This window comes from Erpetoichthys calabaricus, chromosome 18, assembly GCF_900747795.2.
Source record: "Erpetoichthys calabaricus chromosome 18, fErpCal1.3, whole genome shotgun sequence".
NCBI lineage: Eukaryota > Metazoa > Chordata > Cladistia > Polypteriformes > Polypteridae > Erpetoichthys > Erpetoichthys calabaricus.
The window spans coordinates 84,809,492-84,835,822 of NC_041411.2; the positions used below are offsets into that span (position 1 = coordinate 84,809,492).

The 26,331-nt window shown below is 36.9% G+C and overlaps 1 protein-coding gene across 1 annotated transcript in view; it reads left to right on the plus strand.

The window, feature by feature from the left end:
* suclg2 (succinate-CoA ligase GDP-forming subunit beta) overlaps nt 1-21,677 on the plus strand; it is a 142,266-nt gene extending 120,589 nt beyond the window's left edge. The window contains 2 exon segments of the mRNA XM_051920956.1: nt 6,629-6,749; nt 20,569-21,677. Of these exon segments, the coding sequence (XP_051776916.1) occupies nt 6,629-6,749; nt 20,569-20,684 (237 nt within the window). The 3' untranslated portion in view covers nt 20,685-21,677.
* Nucleotides 21,678-26,331: the final 4,654 nt, after the last annotated feature.

Here is a 26,331-nt window from a genome sequence, read left to right on the forward strand (position 1 = left end):
AGCCTTTTGAAAAATTATACGCCAAGCAGGGTGGAAGTAAGATGTTCTATGATGGTCTGCTTTTTCAGACAAGAGCATTACTGGGGCATTCAGCCATTGTTGAGGATGTTTAGCTGTGAGCTGAGAGAAAAGCACTACACCACACAGTTCTGGCCAGGCCTCTCACAGTCCTTGCTACTGGTGAACCAAAACACTAACCTCATGTCTGAACGTGCAGTGCTCAAAACAGCAGTTCTATGGATTATTATCCATACTATATCTAAAATTGTGTTCTCATTTCTTGAGGGTGCAAATGCCCCACTTTCGTGGGCATAGTGGTTTTAGCCGGATGTCTTACTCATCGTCACATTCAAATAATTGCCACTTATTAAATTAGCTTTGTAAAATATAGGGCCTTGCTCTTCTGTTACATTAAGTCATACAGTAGTTATAACATTCAGCTGGACATGGCTTCTGTGTTTTTATCCATTTGAGCCTCTCCTCCCAAGATCTTCCAGAAATTAAAGTAGTAAATAGTGCTGTTCGTTTACCTAATAATACACAAAAGTATTCCCACATAACCTTTATACTTTTTTCTTTACATTGGATGTCTTTTGAGGGGACAGAAAACATGTTTCTACTACTCGTATACAAGTGTCCTGTTTCTACTGCGCCCACATATCTTTGGGATATACTTACTCCGTCAACTTATATTGTCTATCACCAGTCTGCATTGCTCTGTTTGAGGACATATTTATTTTTTTGAAGACAGTTAAATGCTAGCACTTCTGATGTACACTTCACAAAGGTTGAGTTTTCTTCTTGTAATTTAACACTGTAAGTTGCATATTGCATAAGATCATGGGATTGGCTCAACCTTGCAATGTTATTTCCACATATTTAGTCATTTTGTTATACTTTTATGAAGTAAACAGAATAAAACTAAGTTAAGTTTTTTAGAGTGTTTCTTGCAGGATCTCTCACTGTTATAATACAGTTAAGTCCATAAATATTTGGACACAGACAACTTTTTTCTAATTTTGGTTCTGTACATTACCACAATGAATTTTAAATGAAACAACTCAGTTGCAGTTGAAGTGCAGACTTTCAGCTTTAATTCAGTGGGGTGAACAAAACGATTGCATAAAAATGTGAGGCAACTAAAGCATTTTTTAAACACAATCCCTTCATTTCAGGGGCTCAAAAGTAATTGGACAAATTAAATAACTGGAAATCAAATGTTCATTTCTAATACTTGGTTGAAAACCCTTTGCTGGCAATGACAGCCTGAAGTCTTGAACTCATGGACATCACCAGATGCTGGGTTTCCTCCTTTTGAATGCTCTGCCAGGCCTTTACTGCAGTGGCTTTCAGTTGCTGTTTGTTTGTTTGCCTTTCTGTCTGAAGTTTAGTCTTCAACAAGTGAAATACCTGCTCAGTTGGGTTAAGATCAGGTGACTGACTTGGCCATTCAAGAATTTTCCATCTCTTTGCTTTAATAAACTCCTGGGTTGCTTTGGCTGTATGTTTTGGGTCATTGTCCATCTGTATCATGAATCAATGTGACTGCTGTATTTAGCTGGATTTGAGCAGACAGTATGTCTCTTAACACCTCAGAATTCATTTGGCTGCTTCTGTCTGTCCTGTGTCGCATCATCAATAAACACGAGTGTCCCAGTGCCACTGGCAGCCATGCACGCCCAAGCCATCACACTGCCTCCCTCCACCGTGTTTTACAGATGATGTGCTATGCTTTGGATAATGAGCTGTTCCACGCCTTCTCCATACTTTTTTCTTGCCATCATTCTGGTAGAGGTTGATCTTGGTTTCATCTGTCCAAAGAATGTTTTTCCAGAACTGTGCTGGCTTTTTTAGATGTTCTTTAGCAAAGTCCAATCTAGCCTTTCTATTCTTGAGGCTTATGAGTGGCTTGCACCTTGCAGTGCACCCTCTGTATTTACTTTCATGCAGTCTTCTCTTTATGGTAGACTTGGATATCGAGACGCTCGCCTACCCCCTGGAGAGTGTTGTTCACTTGGTTGGCTGTTGTGAAGCAGTTTCTCTTCACCATGGAAATGATTCTGCGATCATCCACCACTGTTGTCTTCCGTGGACGTCCAGGTCTTTTTGCGTTGCTGAGTTCACCAGTGCTTGCTTTCTGTCTCAGGATGGACCAAACTGTAGATTTTGCCACTCGTAATATTGTAGCAATTTCTTGGATGAGTTTTTTCTGTTTTCGCAGCTTAAGGATGGCTTCTTTCACCTGCATGGAGAGCTCCTTTGACCAAATGTTGTCTGTTCACAGCAAAATCTTCCACATGCAAGCACCACACCTCAAATCAACTCCAGGCCTTTTATCTGCTTAATTGATAAGGACATCACGTCGGACTTACCCACACCTGCCCATGAAATAGCCTTTAAGTCAACTGTCCAATTACTTTTGAGCCCCTGAAATGAAGGGATTGTGTTCAAAAAATGCTTTAGTTGCCTCACATTTTTATGTAATCGTTTTGTTCACCCCACTGAATTAAAGCTCAAAGTCTGCACTTCAACTGCATCGGAGTTGTTTCATTTAAAATTCATTGTGGTAATGTACAGAACCAAAATTAGAAAAAAGTTGTCTCTGTCCACATATTTATGGACCTAACTGTATTTGTGTTCCACAATTTTTTAACAACCTTTAGGTGAGATAATGTATGTCTTGTAAATTTGTAAGCCTCCCTCTGGTAATTAATATGGATCAGGGCAAGACCTCTTTGGGCTATTTCAAATGTATCTCAGCTCAACATCTAGGTCAGAAAAGAAGTGGTGATGCTAGTTTAATTAGAGACCATCTATTCAGCTCACACAGCCAGCACTTAAAACTGAAGATTCTGTCCGCCAACTGGAGTAGCAGTGTGATCTGTGTGTCTCCGTGCCTTGTTTGCACCTAAGCATGATATGATTCTTCTGGCTGGCAAGGCAATTTGCTTTAACATTGGTTTTAACTTATTTTAAATTTAAGCTTATTTTAACAGGTTACTCAGAATGCTGAAAATATGTGCAACGTGTTAAGATTTAAAATGTAACAGGACATTCATTTAACAAATACAAGTATTAAATGTGATGAATTTGTAAACACAATAGAAGATAATAATTTGAAACTAAAAAAAAAAAAATGGGCCTATGTAAATGTAAGGAAGTAAGCTTTTAAGGTCTAACGATGCCTGTCTTTTGCCTTTTTTTTTTAATGTATCCCTGAAAGAAAATCTATATTAGATTAAGTTCATACAGTGACAACTAATTAAACAAATGTTGAGGATACACTTGTGAAACCAGTAACAATATTGCAGATTATATTTTGTTGTAAAAATGTAATGCAATACTGAAGTGTTAAGTTCAAGAGGTTAGCAGGGAGACAAGTATTTCACAGGTTTATACACCTCTAAATATTTTTGCTGCAAGAATTTCATAAGCCCACGTTGTCTCTTCAAAGCAGCTTTCCTTTATTTTATTTTTTTCTTGTGTGGGAGTACAGTTCAGTTCACTATTACACCTCCTGACAGAAGCGGATGTTTAACCCTGGCCAGAATGTCTTATTTACAGGAAATATTTCTAGAAGAGGAGATTTAACTTTTCTAGCTGAGGTCATCTGAACCGGTTGCTATGTTTTTGATCATTGTGCAGTGAAGTTCATGACGATCTTGTATTTAAAATGACTGAATGGATTTTTGATTTTTCCGTTTACTCCCCATCTTGCTGTAGAGATTCTCAATTTAGCCTTCTAATATCTGTTCGTGACTGGGTTGCTGGCTCCTGTTTAGTTTTATCCTACAGTTCCTTTCCCATCCAGACTCCACTAGTTATTTTTGCTGCTTTGATTTTGTTTTTATCTTTGCTGTTTTCATTTGTGGATTATTAAGTCTTCTTCCATTTGAGCTTTCATTATTGCTATATATTGATAGAAATTAAATTTTAATGGTTATAAACAGTATATTGGTGATCTTTCTTTAATATTGAACTCACTTATATACATATCATAGTATATTATATACTTATATTTGTACAACAAAATACATTTTTACAAGCACCATTGCCAATGCACTTTAGCATGTGGGAGTGCACTCTGCAATGGAAAGGTATCCCTTCTAGTGTTGGCTTACTCTTTGTGACCACTGCTGCCGCGATAGGCACCAGTTCCCCATTAGCTTAGACTGTCTTCAGTATTGGATGGATGGGTCACGCATTCTTGTACATGAATGAACTGTTGCAGAGTAAATTTGCATTCTGCAAGAGATGGAAGTTTATAAGTGAGCAGTAAACAATACATTGTAAATTGTGAATCTTTTAGATTAAAATTTATTTTGAAAACTTATTTTAGTCAACTGTACATGTGTTGTATATTCCTGCATAGCTGTCTTAGTTTATCTACTTTTGTAGACCAGTTTCCCATGTTAATGTCACCTTCTACATAATGTATGCCTAATTCTGTACAATTTGTCTAAAATGTCCCAAAATCTAAATTTGATTTATATTAAAGTTGTAAAACCTTCATTCTTAGATCTTTTCTGCCAGTATGTTGCAGCATTTGCAAAATTTCTATATTCTATATAGATTTTTGTTGTTTCAGATCTTTTTCTTTCAGGTAGTTACTTTTAAATATTAGTATATGTGAAATTGGAAATTTTAACACATTATATTACAATTTACATTTAGTTGGAGTTGGACTCCAGTAACCCAATAATTGTTTTCGACATCGATTCCACAGCCCTGACTCTAGGTGATTGTGCATTAGTTGTCAGCTTGCATACGCAAACCTACCCCAACAAATTCAGAGAAAAGCAAATCTTTTTAGATTTTGTTTGGTCGAGTTGCAGATTGATAGACTGAGTCACTGGGGTTGTCAGACTACTCAATTGGCGGTCATGGGAGCAGGTCACTGCTGCATCCAAAGTGCCTCCACACACAACTGCCTTAAAGGTCATGTAATGTGATGGGACCTTAAGGAATGGGATTTTAAATTGCAAGTGTGCCATCTTCACTTCATCTCACCATGTTACCCTAAAACTTTATTTAGCCTTTATATGTTCAGTTGGGTGTGCCTGCCTAGAAAGGTAAGTTGGTAGATATTAGTTTAATCTAAATCATTCATCTAGCTATAACAAATTTAGTTGGCTTTTTAAGCTGCTGTTTGCCGTCAAGGAGAATGTTAAAGCTCAAATGATTTTTTTATCAAGACTTAACACTTTTTTTCTTTGTTGACATTACTTAAAACCAACCTTTTTATAAGACTTTTTTTTCTTGTAATATTGTGCAACCACCAGGGGGCGCCAGAGAGCCCCAAACCACAGACCGTCATACAGCACATACTATATGAATAAAACACTGGATTTTTTATTCCTTCTTAAGCACCTTCTCACAGACCTGTTCCAATAATCAGCTACAGATACAGTTAAAATCGCAATGAAACATTAAATCTTCCACTTTCCGTTCTCCCATTGAGTTTTGCCCTTTGACTCTGACTCCTCCATGTGTGGCAGTGGGCTTCCTTTTATACTGGACACAAGAATGCTTCTGGGGTCATGCATGTCTTCCGGAAAGCACTTACAGGCCATAATGGAAGTGGGAAGGAGTCGTCCCCCGACAGCACCCTATATCAATCCCAAGGGACCCCTACAGGGCTGCACTTTCGGACTTCATCTTCCTAGCACCCCTGCAGGTGTCCCAACTGGGTTCTCTTACGAGGACCACTGCCACCTCGTGCATGGGGGATGGATCCACTCCCAGGTTCTGGCTTCCACTGGTTCATCCATTATTTCATACCGGCTGGGCACAGAGTTATCTTTCCACCCAACCAGCCAGTCCATCCATCATTCCTCTTGGGCCTCCCATCCAGGTAATAAGCCATGCTCCTCTCTGGTTGGGATGCCTGTTCTTATCCCACAAGTGTTAATAATAGTGTTGTAATTTATCAAATACTCTGGGATCCTCATTGATGCTAGAATGGGACAGAGAGACGCTTTAACCAGTTTAGCCTTGGTTTAACTTGTATTTTCCTTTTCATAATTTGATATTAGAACCTCAATGGAAACCAGATACTTTAAAATAAACTATTTGATATACATGATGCCAGTTTAATTCTTTTAATACAGAGCTTGGCCTTCTAAAGATGTGTTAAGATTTTGACACATTGATGCTACTTTCCTGTATTATTAATTTACTAGCTGCACTAAGATGACCTATGTTTATCTGCATATGATTTACATCTCATGAGATAATATCTGTGAAAATCAGGGCGAGTTTAACTTAACCTAAGATTTTGATTTGACAAACTTAAAAGGGTATTGTTGCTGAATGTAAACAATAAAGCATTCACTGCTCAATGAGTATTTTAGTAATTAAATCACTGATCTCTGAGACATGGTGTAGGGTATTTGCAGCAGCCAGATGTACCACAGGTGCCACCTGCAAAAGTGCGAATGGCAAATGTCTGAAAATTGCATGGTGTTTGTTTGTTAGTTTTTGAGTGTTACATTATTCTGTCCATGTTTTAAAATGAGTAGTCTAAAACCTAGTAAAGGTGGAAGAAAGTCATGTGGTAATGCAACATGGAATGACTTGTAGTAAAACATTTGGGATGCGTGATTGATTAAGCTTTTTCTTTACGTAGGTTGAAGCCATCCTCATTAACATTTTTGGTGGAATAGTGAACTGTGCCATCATCGCCAATGGTATTACAAAGGCCTGCAGAGAACTTGGAATGACTGTACCATTAGTGGTGCGACTTGAAGGTGAGAGCAATAAAACATGTTTTCCTTGTTATTTTTTACGTTTTAGATAACATTTCAAAGCACAGTCTGCTAAAATGAAGCATGTCTCGGCATGCTGGGAAGAGCATCACGGTTGACCTCATGTTATGAGTTTTTCTGATTTGTTTTTTGTAATAGACAGTAGTCATTTAATAGAAAAAATAGTTTAGAAAATGCAATGAATTTATTGATAAATATCATTTAACTGTAAGACAAAAAAAGTTTTTCTCTTATTATTTGGGAAGCAGCAATATCTGACTTTAGCAATGCTTATAAGGCATATATTTCTTTAGGACAGTAAGCACAATGGTGGCTGGAACGTCTGATTAGTCACTGTTTGCTGTGCTCCATAAAATCTTTTGCCTGCATTTGAAAGCTTATCTGTCATAGATGTTTGTATTTAATAAGCATAACTTAAGATTAACTTCAGACATTATAAACTAGTACAGTCATTCTGTGTTTTGCCACATAATTGTGCCAATTCATTTCTAAATGGTTCTTGTTAAAGGCACTATGATGTAAAACCATGTGCCAAATAATAGCAAGGGCACAGCCTCTTTATACTTCGTGGCCATTGTACAATTTTGTATAAATTCCTTATTTTTCTTCATCCAAATTTGAGAAGCATAGTTTAATTGTAATGAACATCATTGTCAAGGTTGAAAGTGAACTTTAAGAATATTGACATGTTATAATTTTATTTTGTTGACATTTTCAGATAACAGAAAACATGATATACTGGCATGTGTTAGGTATTTTATTTTACGCCTTCATTTTTATCATCACCATTTCCATTCTCCTTTCCTGGTGAGGGCTGTGGTAGCAGCATGCTGCACTGGACTTACCATTCCCCTCTATTCTCTGCAGTTTCCTCCAGCTGTTATTGGGGAATACCTAGACAGGAATATGGAGAGACATAAATTTGCCAGTATCTCCTGGGTATGCCTGTCAGTCTCCTTCCAGTGGGCTGTGGACAAATCACTAAACATATTCTGAATGCAGTTAATGAGCAGGTGGTACCCTAAAAATAAGAGAACATGAGTGTGTAAATTTGCATTCAAGGTGCTTGTTCTGACTAAGTGACTTTAATATGATAAATGAAAATGTAAATAATTTGCTCCACAATATGTATTATTTTAAACCCTTTTCGATATTTGTTTTTTAAGGAAGACTCAAACCTCTGGGACATAGAAGTAGTAGCTCTACCTATACTACAGGCCTTACTTTTAGTGGTGTGAATGACATTTTAAGATTGTCTGTTGCCACTTAGATTCCTTAATTGCTGGACCTCTTGGTTATACTTAAAGGGTGTAATGGAGTTAAAGTAATTTGCTTATGTATGCATGCAACTAAAGATTAGGCTTATTTTACATTTGTGATAAGTAGTATTTTGTTTGCACTTTTTCTTTCTGAAGTTCAGTAGATTAGGGAGAAGTAAGTATATTATAGTAACAGTAAAATTAAAAAAAAAAAAAAAAAACCTCATGAAAATCCACACTCAATTCATATATGTAACCAGAATACACAAATACAGTATCAGTAGAAGTATCAGTATAAACAATGTTCAGTTCGCACTGTGTAGTGCAAAAAAAGTACATTCAATCGGCCTGGACACTTAGCTATTCAGGACACAAGCTTCTGGCTACAGTAAGAATTAGCAAGAGTACAGTTCAAGTCAAATAAAAAGAAATTTGTGGAGAGTTAACTTAAAGGGAAGGCATCTTATAAAGCTAGATGAATTTTATATTTATCACCTGCCCAATAGCCGATCCCATTGCATTTCTTGAAATATGAAATCTGTATTCATCCTACAGGAATAGTTGCATACACGTTTATATGTGAAAGTTCTGACACTTTACCCCTTTATATTTTATAATTACAGACCTCCGTTTGTACTCCTGTATTTAAACAAATGGTTTGTTATTTCTGGATTTCCAATTACCCTCAGCAGAAACAGGTTCAAGGTAATTAGACATGCCACTGAGAAAAAGAAATGGAATAAAAACACAAGGGCTGATGCTGGTTCTGATTTTTGTGGTTACAGGACTGTATTAACCTGCCTGGACTCTGACAAACAAGGACGCAGAGAAGGTGGCTGATGCTCAGTTTGTGTGCTTGTAGTGTTTGAAAAGACTCATTTTCAACCTGAGCATTAAACATCATAACAATAAGGGAGATGACATTTTAAACGTCCCGTTACAGTCAAATACTACTCTAAATCATATTCTTGTTTCTTTTAAACAGTTTTTATTATAGGTTATGTTTTAAATTAATTCATTCCTCTGATACAATTCCTGTACTCTTGATTAAAATCTCTGTGATACTCTGTTCACTGAGGTCCAATAGTTTCATAGATATCTAGCAGATACAGAGTTGGCCCAAACTTCAAGTGTCTTCCCCTCCTCATGCACTGTGACGTGATTAGGTATTTGAAAGGCAACATATATCCTAGCAAGTAGGTTTAAAAAATATATCCCTATTTGATCTGTTTCCATTTAAAGGCGCTTTATTGATGTGTCATTCATAGCAAAGCCAAAAACTTTAACTAATACATATTAATGAAAAAGGGGTACATGCAAATAGGTTTGTTTGTAGGATGTCACCTTTACACCTAAAGAAGTTACCACACTTCATTTAATTTTTTTTTAATTTATAATTTTATGTTAAAGATAGGTAAGGATTTGTTAAAGTGAAGACATGTCAAATCTAACAGCTGTTTCTGCCATTTTAATGGTATTCTTCATCTGTATTAACAGAACTTTCAAGTTTGCTCCAGATGTTAAGTAGAAAACACAGATGACAGAATTTTTCAGCTAAAAGAATAAGGAGAGCAGCTGTTGTTAGATCAGTCGTCTTCTGATAAACATTCTGCATTGGAAAGTGATATACATGGTGTCGTTTTCGTGTAGTGTCCTGCAGAACCTTCTTTAGAAATGAAGCGTGACTGAAGGAGACATGAAATTGTTAGCATTTTATTATTGTCTACCTTGTGAGTAGTAAGGAGAATGTGTGCATAAATGGCTTCTCTTTTAGTGTGTGTGTTCTTTGTGATTCACATAACTGCACCTGCATGCCTAGGATGTTCAGGAATGCACTTTTTTATTGTTCATTAAATATATCTCTTATATAAGTCACAGTCATTCACACATTTATTGTTTGCTTTTTGCTAGAAAATGCAAACTTTAAAACTCTCTGTAAGATAGTGGCTTAATTTTTGTATTGGATAGACTTTGGAACTCCTACTACAAATGCAAGATTAACTACCTTTCAGCTTCCAGTGTAGTTCTGACTTGCTTCAGAAACTTTTTGTGGAAATTATTGGCATAGTTTCTAGGAGAGTTTTGATTCCCTGGGTACATGCCCCATTTTTTGTTAAAGATACTAAAAAACTGCTGCTGGAATATTAATAGGGTACATAAATCACACATTTATCACATGTATTAGACAGAAACAAAAGAAATCTGCTTTTATCCCATTTTTGATTAAGCATTAATTTTGAACATGCATTTATTTTTTGTTTTCACACACATTTCAGCATATGTAGTCTTTAGGACTTTCACATTATTTTAAACCATTATGGAGAAACAGTCTCTTTGATTTAAAATGACTAACTATAGTACTATTTTAATTACGGCCACTTGGCTCTCATAGCACACAAAGTTGTATGTGGTACTGCAGCAGAGAATAAGTGCTGCCATTTTTCCCAAGTTCTAGTGTATTCTAGTTTGGTCACTTTCAGTCTTAATAGCTTGTTCCTTTATTTCTAGGCAGGGTATGTAGGTTATTTTATGTGTGCAGCCATTTTTTTTTCTTTTATAATGTACATGACAACCAGAATTTTGGTGTTACCAATTTTCAAAATAGAGATTTCTTGTCTCTCTATTATAAACAAATCCTGGGACGAGACAAGACTTTTTAGCCTGGGACAAGACATAACTTTATCAAGGAAATACTTTCAAATCCTGCGAGATGAGACTTTGTGCCAAGAGATTTAACCATGCCCGGGGCCGGAAATTAAAGACAAAGAGTAGATGACAAAGTAGAACGTCGTAAAGAATTCAAAAACATTGGCATGGTACACATACAGAGCAGGTTAGAGATAATGAAAATACTAAAATTCGAAAGTCTGAAAAAAATGATAGTAAAGATCGCATTATGTGAATTTCCCCCTGGGATTAATAATGTATGTCTGTCTGTCTGTCTGTCTGTCTGTCTGTCTGTCTGTGTCTATCTATCTATCAAACATAAACTATTACGCAGTGAAATAACAGAACAACGAAAAGAGATCGAATGTATTGTTTAAGTCAGAGACTTGTAGATTGTCTAATTCGTGTTGCCATCAGGGAGAAGTGTTTCTTCCCAATGAAGAGGCATATCCGCGAGAATTAAAAGATTTGTTCTTTGGTGAAAGTGAAATCCACATATGCGAAGTGGCTGGCGTGTAGTGCAGGCACAAGCAAAGCCCCCTAGTCTTCGATATAAGACGAGGCCATTCATTCCAAATGAATACATGCCAAGTTAATAGCAAAATTCCTACATTTCACTTTTCATTAAGGCCCCTACTTAAAATGCAATTATTAAGCACAGTATGTCAATTTCAGTTGCCAGCTTTATTTGTAGGCACTGCAGCCGATACCATTTATTTAAATCCAAAAAGACTTTCAGATCCTAAGTGCATAATACAGATATTTTCATATGTCTGCACTCTGGGTATTATAAGGGGAAAGAGACTTGCTAAAGGTCAAACTAGCTCTGCTTTCTGAAACCTTGGTAGAAAGGCAAATTCACTCAGTCATTTTCTGTGGAGATTTTTACATTCATTTTCAATTTTTACAGCAACAAAACGAATTATGTTTAAACATTTCAAGCAGTTGGAGAAAAAATTTAATTAAGGACCATTTCTAGAATGTATACAATGTTGTTGTAAGAGAGTGCATTCAGTATTACACATTCTGCAATTTAACACTGAACAATCATAATATAATGTCTTGATGCTGGCACCATTTTAATCGAATATTTAACTGTCGTTTATCCATTCAAAAAAGAAGTGAATATGCTTCTCCTTATATCCACCTGCTTAGCCACTACAGAGTCACAGAGTGCATAGAAAGTCCACACACTGACAGTGACTCATATTGGGTCATTGTAAATTTGATCATCAACCTTTGTTCCTTAAAAAAAGGAATTGGAAGAAGTTTTAAATATGTAGTTTTGATCTCTTGACAAGCATTCTCCAAGACCAGTTGTGCCACGCCATGCAAATAAATAACTCTAATGCAGCTTCATTTAGTCCACATCCATTCATCCTTGTACCATGCTAAACAAGCAGCCACTGCAGACCTCACCAGTATACCCATGAGTGTCAAACATAAGCTCACGTTTCCTTTATTAACCTCTGAAGCCTGACATCCTGCGTCCTCCAATATGGAATCCTGTTGTTATTGCTTTGTTTTCCTTTAATATTTATACTGAGATGTCATTTTCTGCTATATATTGCATATTTGTGCTCTTGAAGCTAATGAATTGTTCCCTCTGTGGTATTTACTTATATATATATCTTGTCAAGTTGCAATTTACGGACAGATTTTAGCACAGCACCATTTAAGTTTAGAAGTTTTGTTGGTTACTGTATGACTTCACATTTCTGATTTGTATTAAAACTTCTTCTGATTGTCATGTAGTGAAAACCAATGGTAAGGTTCTTCTCAGTGTCTTTCATAGTGTAATTTGATGGATAGGTGACACTACAGTTTGAAATGTTCCAGATGATGCAGCGTCACGCTAGTGAGGAACCATATAACATCATGTGACTTGTTAAGGTGGAATCTTTGAACTGAGTCAAGAGTGCTTGCATGTATATTCTTCCTTCAATGAGTTTCTACAAATGTCGTACAATCCTAATCAAAAGTTACAAAATGAACATGCCTTTTGACACCATTTGTGTGCTATATATGAAACAAAACACATCTGAATTGTTTTAAGAAAGCATTTCCTATTTGGTGTGTGTGTGAGCACGCATGTTTGAGCAGAATGAATACAGTAATTGTAAGCTGATTTAATGGAGGGTGAGAGTGAAAATACCCTGCTATGTAGTTATTGTTAATTATTAATTGAACGCCTTTACTAGCCAGGATCATATTATTCTTAAGCCACTCTACCTTGAGTTATGAAGGTTTAGGACTATTGTTTCTTATACATATCATAGCAGGGTGTCTTTTGTATTTTGTGTATTATTAATGTTTAAATATATTCACTCCTCCTTCCTCTTAAATTGTTTTCATTACAGACCCGATTACTATAACAGTTACATGCTAAATCTTCAACACCAGTCAATTTCACATGCATTCCTTTGCTTTGTTTTTTAGCTTATAATTTTAGAGATGGTATACTAACAATTGTCATTCTTTTGGTAAACACTTAACAAGCATTGATAATAGAAATATGTGCATTTTTGTAAAATATTGAACATTACATGTAAATAGCATCTGAATAATATTTACCATAAAAGACATTGTTCAAAGTATAAATATGTGCTACAGTACCAGCCAAATAATGCAACGAGCATAACACGTGTTTCGCCTTATTTGGGGCTCACCAGGCGTACACACCTTTGCTTCCACTTACGTGGATCGAGGTGAATGAGGTGAAGCCTCTGACATTGCGCCATGGAGGCTTGAAGAATGTTGTCAGAACGTTCTGAGTTAGTATAGTGTGGCCACTAATTTATTTTCTGTTTCATGATAGGGATCAGTCTTGACTGAACCTCCATAGTCTCCTTCAGTACAGTGAGTTTGTGTAGGCACTGGTGTTCACCCACCACTAATCTCACATTTTGTCTGCTAGTAGTTACCCATCCAATTTCAGTCCATAGCTCCATGGAGAATAGGGCCCTACTCTTCCATTCCTCCAAAGTGGAAATGGAAACTTTTGTGTGCTTAGTCTCTAAAGTAAAGTACAGTACAGTCTTTTTTTTTCACTGGGGCGCTGTGTTATAGTGTGTAAACTAAGTTTTAAAATGGATCAAATGCACCTTGCTTTCACAGTGTTCTGAATATTTTGAAAAATGATACAGACATTCTATAGGCAATATAAGTACTTCTGGCAAACAACATTCAGCCTTTCTGCTGGCTTATGTGTCTGTCTTTACTACTAACTGACACACTTGTTTAATGTAAAACACGAAACAGAGCAGAAGTAATATTAACAGACAACTTTCATAGGTGTGCTCTTCACCAAGAATTTTTACAGGCCAGAAGATGTGAGGTGACAAGTATTTCTGCAATCTAGAATTCCACTTGAAGATAGAGAATTTGTTCTGAAATATTTTTTGCTGTTCCTTTTACAGCAGTGAAATATGCCTGTGTTATCAAATGCACATCTTTATAAAAAATAAAAAACGTGGGCTGCTATGCAGAACAATATGCTCACTTATTTGTCATTGGGAAAAGAAAGTGTTATCAGGTTGACTGTAAAATAGTTTTATGTTCAGCATTATTCTAAATAAATATTTCTCTCTGTGTTCTGAACTGTCAGAACCTAGAATTTTCATTAGTTCTCATTTACTGAAGCATAATTCCCTTCACTCATAGCGTGGGACACCTGCATCACACATCCAGTCTATAAAGGACAGGCAGAGGAAATATATTGCTTACAACCACAATTTGCTCTGTGTCTCTGAAGCATTGCTGTTAAAATTTTTGAATACTTGAGCTGCAGGTATTGAGCAGATGTATGTCACAAAACACTTGACATAAATGCAAATTGGAATAATCAAAGATGCAATGTGTCACTCATTTAATGCTTGAAATCAGGAAGAGGCAAGGAAATGTTCCAAGCCTAAGATTTTTGAATGAATGATTTTTAAGGCTTCTTACAAAGCAGGGTGCCTGGCTTTGTGCACAGATCTTTGCCACCACCCAGTGGCAGAAGGTTAATGGGAAGCTGCTCCCCTGTCTTGATGCTTCACAGTTCTATTGAAAATGCAGAACGTTACTAGAAGCCTTGTCATTTCATGTTTGAAACATTACATTTCCTGGCAGTGCATTTAATATGTAAATTATGAACTTTGTCCTATCAATTTCAGCCTGTGTCTAAAGAAAAACATGGCTTTTATGATTTTAACATTTTGAAGGAGGCTTTCCTTATTAGATTTCTGTAGAGTGGCATTTGAAAAGATTGCCTATCATTCCCTCCCTCAAAGTCCACAGCGCATAAACCATTCATCTGAGGGATTAAGTGAGTGCCAAATTATATAAAATCAAAGCTTATGTTCTCAGAACATGCTGGTTATGGACCTTTTTACTGGTAACCAAGACTGACAGAACAGTTTTGATTTATGTAAATTAATATGAAAGTAATCTTCTTTTGAAGCAAGCATCACACATTAAGATTTTTAGCACTTGTCATTCAGAGGAGCCTTACTTGCTCTGCTTCGACTGTGCAGTAAAACATTTCATTATCTTGAAGATGCTTACCTTAAACAGAGATACAGCTGCCAGACAGAATGACCACTGCTGCTGTGGCAAGATTGTTATTTACTATTAATTACCTGGATTACTTGCTGAGAATAAGCATCAAATTTGAAATGATCTGATAATGACAGAGCTCTCTGTGTATTACTCATCCCTGCTGTCTAAGCACTAGTACATTGTGGTGATGGGAATTTTCACAAAGAGTAGCCCACGGTATTCAAGCAACCATCCCTCACATTTCCACTAGAGGCAGCTTCCATTTCTCTTGGTCTCAGAATTCATAACTCTTGCAGTAGGTATAAGATCAAGGGAGAATGAGTGATACGTTTGTCACGTATCCCAGTGAGACTGTTCCCATGAGCTCTCTTATGAGAGCCGTGTGCCAGTAAATGTGCCAGAATCTGTAAACAGCTGTTCTGGAAGGAAACGTCTCCTTTAATAGCAGCTTACGGTTGATATAATATTTGCATTATATTCAGTTTATGTATTAATATGGAGATGTGTGGCAGCCACATCAAAAATGGTATTGTGTTTATTGACAAGGCATATCACAAGTAACCTATATTTAGAAGTCATGTACAAAGTTCTCGTTATATGTAATCCAGCAGCTTGTTCATTTAAGAGGAGTTGTGTCCATTGTAAGCTGATGTACATAGTAATGTAACGTGTCATTTCACCTACTGCTTACTTTTTACTGCCCTGGACTTTCTGTGTGTCTGTTTTCTGCAATCACTGAACTGTATTCATCCACTTAGTTCTTTTTGTGAAACTTGACTGGAAGAAGAAGTTGTTTAAGACCAGTCCCCGGCAATGCACCTGGGGCTCTTTCTGACAGGTTACAATTAAATACCTGGCTCCGTCAACTCTAACAGGACCAGAGACAATGCCTTGCATAAATAGCATATTGAGAGCAGAGTATTCCGAAAGCTTCATTCTAACTCCTAATCACCATATGAACATGTGCAATATTGCAATAGCAAAGTGTTTTCAGTATTTCTTCTCATACTCATCAAATTACAAAGAAACTTGGAGAAATGCACCAGAGTGTTTGATTGCTGTCATGCATACATTGCAAATGGTAAGCATCACAAGCATTAAGCTTGGTTGCAAAATGTCACAACTAGAATGAAGTAAGTCCACCACAAATAAAGCAGGGGTAAGGGAGAAAATGAAAAAGAAAGATGCTGAAAAGGAAGATTTGGTGACACAACTCATACCAACATCTGTATTTTAGTGCACTTTTTGATGTTGACAAAGATACTGGCTAAATCTTCTGTCATATCCTTGCCCTCTCTGTTGTGGCTGAAAATTAAGGCACGTAACAAATTTAGACCAAACTTGATGATAAATTATTCAAAAGAGCTAATTTGAATAAAATAAACAAAACTTCTGTCTCATTTTAAGCAGTCAACAATCTCGGATACATTTGCAAATGTTAGGCCATTTGAAGAAAGCTCCCATAGGCACAAGAACTCAGCACTATACAAAAATAAGGTGCGCTGTATTGTTATCCATCCGATTTCAAACTGCAGTTGAAGCTTGGTGTGACTGGTGAAACAAATGCTTTTCAAGGAGAATAGTGCATCTCAGCACCTACGTAGACAGTTGCCCCTTATTTTAATACTAATGCTTGTATGCAGAAATGATCAGGGGGCAACCTCAACCAAGGGTGTTCTTTCCAGTACGAAGAATCATATAGAGAAGGAAACTGTTTGATCTCGCCTAAACCTATTGGAATGAATCCAACAATGTGTGTGGAATATCCACACTGTAGACCAAGGAGAACATACAGTACCAACACACAAAAGGTAATGGGTATTCCCATGCCAGTCTTCCAGGTTACCAACTCAGGATTAAACGCCAGATGTAAGGGAAGCATTTATGAAGAGTGCAAATGTTATTTCTTTTCATGTATAAACACTTCATTTGTAAACAAAATCTGTGTGACAGCCTTTTTACAGTTACACTGATTAAATTAAACAGGCTGGTACTTGAATAAATAATGTAAATTATTTGATTCATTTTATTATTTTTGTGTGTGTTTATGATGCTTTTAGATATGATCTTTCTCCTGTAAAGCTTGTTTTCCATCATGACAAATTTGAAAATGGTAATCCTTAATTTTTTACTATATAGCAGGTCATATAAATAATATTTTGCATTTGTAATCCACATTTAAATTTTTTTTTTTTTTCCAAAGCATCTAAATGAGCAGAGCTCTGTTTAGAAAATTATAATTTTGGAAATAAAAATATGCATGTAGTACTGTTCCTATGTCTTTTATGTCTGCTTTCAGGTCAGGATATACATGAAATACTGATGTGCTTAGAAGATGAATATAGGCAGTCTGGTTTTAGTAAACCAGCATTTGGTGACCCTGACCTGACCTGACCTGACCTGCCTAAAAGGTCACATCTGAAGGATCTGATTTATATTAGTAATCTGCAGCAGTTAAAAACATATGGTTATTTTTCCGCATTACAATTCAGTGAATGTACCTAAAAGCACGATAGTGTTCACAGTGTAGATTTGTCCCAACTAAACTGTTCCCATTTTGATATGGGATGCTTCAAGGAAGTAATCATCAGATTGATGGGGTGAAACTCCATATCTGCTATAAATTCCTGTGTGGTTTAAAGCTTCTCATAACATCAATAATGATGTCTTTGACTAGAATAAAAGTGAAGATAACTATATCTGTAAACAGCTGGCCTTACTAACTTGTAAGAAGCAGAAAACTAATGTAAGTGTGTAGTCTCCCTGACAACTTCTATTTACAAGTCTTATTAAAAGGGCTATTTATTAATTTATTTGTACTCTGTTGCTTATGTATTGTAAACACTACAGTCCCAGTCATTTCTTTTGACCTACCAAAACCATTTTGTTTTAAACCCAAACCCATTCTGTTATCCATCCACCTTAATAAATGGATAAATGTCTGTGTATCTGTTTGTCTGCCTGGTTGCTATGTCTGTGCCCTTCTAACAGATGGCACATTACAAACATTGGAAGTAATAGTGTACACTGCATTTGTCATTCTATTAGATAGATAGATACTTTATTAATCCCAAGGGGAAATTCCCATACTCCAGCAGCAGCATACTGATAAAAAACAATATTAAATTAAAGAGTGATAAAAATGCAGGTAAAAACGGACAATAACTTTGTATAATGTTAACGTTTACCCCGCCGGGTGGAATTGAAGAGTCGCATAGTGTGGGGGAGGAACGATCTCCTCAGTCTGTCAGTGGAGCAGGACGGTGACAGCAGTCTGTTGCTGAAGCTGCTCCTCTGTCTGGAGATGGCACTGTTCAGTGGATTCTCCATGATTGATAGGAGCCTGCTCAGTGCCCATTGCTCCTCCAGATATGTCAAACTGTCCAGTTCCATGCCTACAATAGAGCCTACCTTCCTCACCAGTTTGTCCAGGCGTGAGGCGTCCCTTTTCTTTATGCTTCCTCCCCAGCACAGCACTACATAGAAGAGGGCGCTCGCCACAACCATCTGATAGAAAATCTGCAGCATCTTATTGCAGATGTTGAAGGACGCCAGACTTCTAAGAAAGTATAGTCGGCTCTGTCCTTTCTTGCACAGAGCATCAATATTGGCAGTCCAGTCCAATTTATCATCCAGCTGCAGATGGTCCATCGCATAGATTTGTATTAATGCATTTTATTATTATAACTGTTTGTGATGTACCATCTGTTGGAATGGCAAATGCAGTGCATTTTATTATTACTTGCATTACAAAATACATTCCAATAGATGGAGCACTGCAAATGTTAACTCTGAAGTCTATATTGATTACTTAGATTTCAACCAGGCTTAGACAGGTAGCACAGCTAAGTAGTGTAATAAATGTTCACCCAGTTCTCTGAGCAAACAAGACACACTAAAAAACTAAACATATTTCTCAAGTAAGGGGAACAAAGGTAAAGAATACAATACAGAATAGGATAAAGGCAGAAGAAAAGGGAAAAATATAATGAAAACATGATTACATATTACATACTCATCATAACTGTATACACTGCACGCAGCATACTTAACTATTAAACATATTAGCAATCAAATAAGAACATGTGGAACACAATAAATAAATCAGTGAAACAAGGAAGTTAAATAGTATGCATCTTTTTCACTGACAGTTATAATCATTTATTAAGTAGATTTCCTTGAATTGTGTACTTGGTTTTTGATAGATGGTGTAACTTGCTCCATTGATATGTGATGCAAAAAAAGTAACCATTGTATAATGTAAAACCCTTTTTTGTCTTTTTAGTTTAGGAGGATAGCACTTTTTAGGAATAGTTAAAGCATGGAAACTGTTTGGGGAAAAATCTGAAATGTCAATTCCTATGTACTTTGGGTTGCCAAAACATTATCCAGTCAAGATTTAGAAGTGTCCACAGTTTTATAGTGTGATTTCTGATGTGTACTTGAAGTGTACTACTCCTAATAACTAATGGTGTTCTCCTTGTATCTTCCCTTCTTAGTCTTAAAGATTTTTTTCATTTCTTCTGTTTAATTTTTCCAGCTGTTTAAGTCTGCCATCCCTACCACCCTATTTGTGCTATGTGTGGCTATCCTCTGTCTTTCCCATGTTAAGCAAGCCAAAACTTCGCACACTATTCCATATTTCCAGGTGTATTTTATGATTTTATGTAGTTCTTCTCTATATTGTTATTCCATAATGATAAGATTAATAATCCTGCTCTTATTTACCTTTTTATTCATTGTGTATATTTTTGTTTATGGACAAAGATTAGTTGAAGAGTACTTCTAAATGTCATGGATGCTGATAATGACCTCAGCATAACATAACGCACTGGTTCAAACAGCTAAATGTGAATTTGATTTTATCATTCATCTTACCTGATGCATGTGCATTTGACTGCTACAGGCCTAAGTTTTTTTGTTTTTTTGTTATGCTCGCAGCCATGAAATGCCAACATTAACACCACCAACAAATAAATTTAAAATAGAAGTAGTTTTGCTACAGTAACTTTTACCTGGTCACACACACATCTAATTTTGGGCTCGCAGAAGTATTAGGTTAGTTAGAACTCTTGTTCATATTATGGTGCCATCATGATGTTCATTTGAAGTGTATTGTGAGGTTCATATGTATATGTAATTGTGCAATTCAAAGTTTTACCTCCTCCATAATACCAGTTAATAACCCTCAACACCTTCTATACCTAATGCAGAACCTGTCAGTGACAGGACAGCACACAAGCCCTAGAGAAGCACTTCAGTGGTGTTATGTAGGCATTCTCTTTTTATTTAAAACTCTAGTATGTTATAATAGTTTTTTCTTTTCATTCTAGGAACCAATGTGCAAGAAGCAAAACGCATTCTACAAGAGAGTGGCCTACCCATCATGTCTGCAAGCAACCTTGATGATGCTGCTAAGAAAGCTGTGGCCTGTGTTGCTAAAAAGTAGTGGCCACCTAGGAGAGAAATTCTAAACTGTAGTACCCATGTGCCTCAGACTGAAGTTCTGTATAAGCATCATTATTTTTAATGGATATATTAATATCCCTTAGTCCACATTATAAGATGTTTTTATGCGATTTTGAGGCCTTGAATTGTGAAAACGGTACGTCTTCACATTCCGTGATCCCAAAAGGTTTTGATAATGCAGAGTGTGAGTGTGTTGGGTTTGGTACGGTATGTAAGTGGGCAGGGCCTGGCCTTTTACTACAAGATTTTAACCTTTGTTTTACAATTTTTCTAATGGATAATACACTTTTAAAATATTCTAAAAAATGAATGATATTCAATGAAAGGTGATCATATTTTTGTATTTTCTATGCTAAAATTCAACACAAATTAGGAAGTTATAAAATGAAGCAGTTCACTTTTACTTTACACAGTGGACTGGCAACCCATTACAAGACAAGACCTTGCCTTGCTCTTAATGCTGCTGGTGTGGCTTTTTGGCTCCCCACACTATAAATGGATAAGGCCAGTTTAGGTAGATGAATATTTTATCACTGTGGTTAAGACCAATATTTTGCAGGTTCATTTTCCTGACAGAAGGTCGATGTCTTGTTCATTACATTCTTCAGGCAAGTTTGGATCAACATTGCAGGTTAAACTGTTCAGATTTCTTCTGACCTGCAATGTGAATTTCATTTTAATTTACATTATAAAAGCCTTAATATGGGGAAGAAAAACAGTTGTATTCTGCCGTAAAAACAAATTATGTTTTGTACCTTTTTTCTGTTATTTAAGGTCAAGCATTCAGAGTGTTAATCGAGATTGGAATTATGATGTGCCAAGGAGAACTGAAAATTATCATGAAGACATTGTTTTGTTTTATACTCTGTAACGGTTAATGTGGACTCTTTTATTAATAATTTTTGATAGGTTATAGAGGGAGCAATATGTTTTTGGATTAATTGAAAGCTCAAATAAAGAGATAAATACTTGAGCTCGTGTCTGGTAGATGTCTGAAAACCAGTTTTCTTTGCTTGACTTTTGTAGTCATTTTCTGCCCTGTTGTATGCGCCTCATATGAAAGCTCACTTTCATGCATACCTCCTTGGCAGCCTGTTTCTCAGGTTGCATGGAACAGAGAGGGATGGAGGAAGTGTTCATATTTGCAAGTTCTCTGGCCATCTGTTTGAGCCTCCTGTTCACAAAAAGCTGTCGGGGGGAAATGTCTTTGTGCTTGCTCTGCACCTGTGAGAATATTGCTGTTGTGAGAAAGGAGTATCTGCAGTTCTCATTCATAGTTATCACACACTACTAAACTTAGATTTCAGCTTCACATTATGTGGAATTACTGTGTGGGTGATTACAAGCAGAATTTGAAGGGCATTTGCATATTGTCATATACATTACTCCATCATTCAGCAAGTTAAAGATGCCTTACGTGCTGATATTGATCGGTACTAGGCAGAGCCCTCTGTAAGTTTTAGGGCAGTAAATTAAAAACTGTTTTTTTGGGTTCCTACCCATTTCAGGTAAACGTATTCATGGGATAATTATAATGCATTTCATACTGGCCAGGTGTTGTCTATTACATTGATTGTGCACATATAAAAACTAAGCCAACATGAAAATTAGAGAAACATCCATGGAAGAAAACTAAATAACACTGTATAGACCCTGGTCTTAACAATAATCATAATTTTGGAATGTATTGGAGGGGGAAAAAAAAGCAGTGAGCAGTCGCCACTAACCAGGATGGTTAAGAAGAATATCAGAACTGTGAAGAGAAACTTTTAAACATCTGTTACTGAAATCTAAAACAACCTACACTGTGCAAGATGGAAAGCATCCAAGTCTACTTAAGGAAACAGCAGAATTACAAAGACACAGCACAACAATTTGAAACCCTCATTTGTGCCGAAAATTTAAAGACCAGATTCAACATGGCTTCAGTGTACAGTGATTAGCCAGTGGAATTTTGGAGCAAGGTGTTATGGGCAGATGAGAAACAATAAGCTCCATTAAAGTCATGATAAGTTTAAAATATGGGGAAATGATAAACTGTAGACAATCCAAAGTGTGACACTTGATCAGTGAGACATACCAGAGATAATGCCATGGCTTGGCAAAGCATCTCAAAAGAACAGTCTCAGGCTTAAGGTAAATATTGCATACAAAGAATCTCCAACTAAATGTTTTGTCCCATGACATATTGTGATGTGAAATAACAGAATCCTAATTTCTAAACAAACATGGCCTTTAGGATTGAGCTTCATGTACACAACAGAAGCAAACTGCTCAAGATGGTTTCTCCAAATGCTGAGAATATGTTAATGGAAATACTAAAGGGTGAGTGTTATGTTTTTTGTATTAAATTCAAAGTGTTGTAATTTAACCAGTTAGTTGAGCCTTTACAGATCACTGTAAGTACTAAGCCTGGTGGTGGTTGCATTCTGTTATGAAGACAAAAGATGCAGCAATAAATATAAGGCACAAGTGGTCAGTGCCATTTTATAGTGGTTTGAAAAGAAGTGGCCAGTGAATTCAAATCTGAATGTATCAAACACATTTGGAAACATTTCAGTATTTTGGCTAAAGTACCAACTAAAATTATCACAGTTATTATAACTGGAGTCACAGAAAAAATAATGTGTCGTTATGTTCAGCAAAGCCAAAAGAGAGCTTTCCAAATTCATGGTCAAGCTGTCTTTGCCAGGACCTGACGACACATGGGTTATAATGTTAAGTTCAATGTCACTGTCTCTGTGCAGACATTTTCATGGATTCATTCACACATGCAGGCCAAGTATGGCACACAGGGGCTAGGCTGCATTTAGAAACCACTAGTGTAGCAGTTTGGAGAATGAGACAACTGCAAGTAGGCATTGTGCTATTCCTGTATTTTATTTTTTGGAGGTGGGGTTGAGTCCTTTCCTTGTTTGGAGACCAGAGAGAACCTGCACGTGGAGCAGACATTATACAAGGCTTGGACTGCTGCCAAGACACTTTGAAGCCTGTGGACGGACGAATGTGTGATTGTGTCATTCGTCGCGAAAATCCTTTCAGCGCAGCGACGGAAAATGGCAGACTGTATACATCAAGTTCCCACCTTGGTGTTGTCATGATATGGCTTACTCCATCTGTAATGCCGCGTAAAATCGTCAGTAAAGAAAGCTAAGTTATATCTTTTTCTCTTATGTGATTATTTACCGCCGTATCACTATGGGAGAGATATCGCCTTTTAATATCATATCTCTATATTTTTCAGTTACTTAAAACACAGCAATTTCAAAAGAACATATTTCCGAAGAGCTAGTGCCTCTTAAGGAAACAACATGGGCTCTAATTTCAAAAGGGAGTATCGCTTTAAATGTGCACCAAATCAGTTTTCTCTTTTTAGAAAATGTGTAGAGATTCCTAACATTCTGTCTTAATATGAGCACAGCAGGTATTTTTGCACACAGAGCTGACACTAGAAATGTGAATCAAGGAGAGTCGATTTGGTGGTGGGGTTTGGAGTGTTGATAAGGATGCGGTCACCAGCTGCACCTTGTCTCTTCTGTGTGACGTTCTTTTCTATTGGATCTGTGCCGTTTCAGGTTCATCTAATTAGTAGTGTTACAGAGAGGAGGGAATTGTGGATGTTTGCTGTAAAGCATGATTCTCTATGCCACCATGTAACTAATAACACTCCTTTAAAACCAGTAGGTACTTAGTGAGGTTAAAACATAAAGAATCTTTGTGCATTTGCTTGGCTCCTTAATATCAATGGGCTCCATAGGCTAACACAGCAAAGGAAACGACAACTGATATATTTGACTGCATTTCTAAACTGTTTGAATGTGTGCATACTGTATATATGAGAACTGTACTGTGATTAATATGAATTGTACACTTCAGATATACATGTGCTGGTTTGATTTCCATGTTTGTAATTTTGGTTTAGGGGCATCTGGCTGTGGTTTCAGTATTATCTTGGATGAATGTCATAATCCTTTGGATATGAGGGGAAACTCAAAAATTCCTGGAAATGTTTAAAAAAAAAAAAAAAAAAACTTGCAACAAATCCTTTTTAGTTGCCTCCAAAATCCTTTCTTGAAATGCAATCCTCTCGCCTCCACAATCCTCCCATTCCTGGAAACATTTCCTGCATCCGTCTTTTGTTATCATGTCCATAGCTTCTTGCTTTTTGTATTTTGTCCAAGATATTTTCCAGTGTAGCAAATTTTCTTCCTTTTCAGTCTTCAGCTTTAATTTTAGGAATAACAATAGTAGCGGGGAGTGAGATCTGGTGGGGGTGACGACGCAGTGTGTGCAGGTACATTGTCACAGTGCCAAATCCAGCTTTGGGTGGGCCGCTTCTCTGGACATACTCTCCCTGATGCATTCCCGTAGACATCTCAGCAGTTCAGTGTAATGTCACTGATTAACACTCTTTATGAACAAGTCCATCCATGTTTTATAAAAAAAAAAAAAAAAAAAAAAAGTCGTCATTGTTGAAGTTGCCTGCATGACTATGGAATAAACGCCAGAAATTTGCACTCAATAAACTAATGAACCAGACTAGCGGCATACACTACTCCTGTGCTGTGGCTCTATTATGGGAATGTTTGGGTGCCCCTTTGTGTATGTACTTTTTTTATATAAAGATTTTCATGTTATTATTATTTTGTTATTTATTGTACCAAGCATTTTTTTTTAAGTGGTACTTCTTTAATCACTTCATATGTGCAACCAAACAAAGCAAGACAGTGTATGCACATCCCAGAAGCACAGGGCATACACTACAAGGCCATACACTATACTGTAGTTTTTACATACACTGCTAATCTGTGTACAAAAATGGATATTTTGAAAGACAATGAGTGAGGCAGAAAATATCAGCATGGAGGCAGAGCTGGAGCAAAGGACAGGAGCAGGGCAGTCGAGGAAGACCTATGCTGAGTAATGGGGCTCCAGGGTTAGGGGCAGTTCATCAGAGCATCGAATAGCAGTAGGTGAGGTTTCACAGACAACAAGGGATGGTGATGGGACAAGAGAGCAGGGCTCGCGGGAGATCCCCACAGACACAGAGGGATGGTGCTGGGGACACAAGATGAAGATGGTTGACCAGGCTTCTCATGACCGACCGCTGAGTGAGCGGAATGGATGCACAAGGGGGTTCATGGCTAGAAAGAACTGATCCTGACTGTGATTTTATTCCAGGTATTTCCCCGTTTGGAGGATTATTCATCTTCCACAAGAACACTTTTATTGGATTGTTTATTTAGTGAAGAACTGGCACTGCACTTTCTTTAAAGTTTTGGACACTGTATTAATGTCCTGCTCACTGTTTTGCCCCAACTTTGCTTGTTTGTGTATCCTGGTCATGACTATCAATGTCCCAGGTTCAAGGAAATGCCAAGGCTGCAGGCAACCCTGGGCATCACAAACCCCCTGTTGCCAACATGCTGTTCAGAAGTATACACATGCACTTCAATGTAGTTTGGATTAAAGCCCATAGTATGCACAAAGAAACAGTAGCTTTTACAATTGATTGATGATTGATTGATTGATTCTACTAGCAGCAGCACCTGTCAATGCCTGAGTATGTCACTTTAAGACAGAAATGTCCAAATTCTTAAAGTGTACCCTCCCAGAGACAAAGTAAA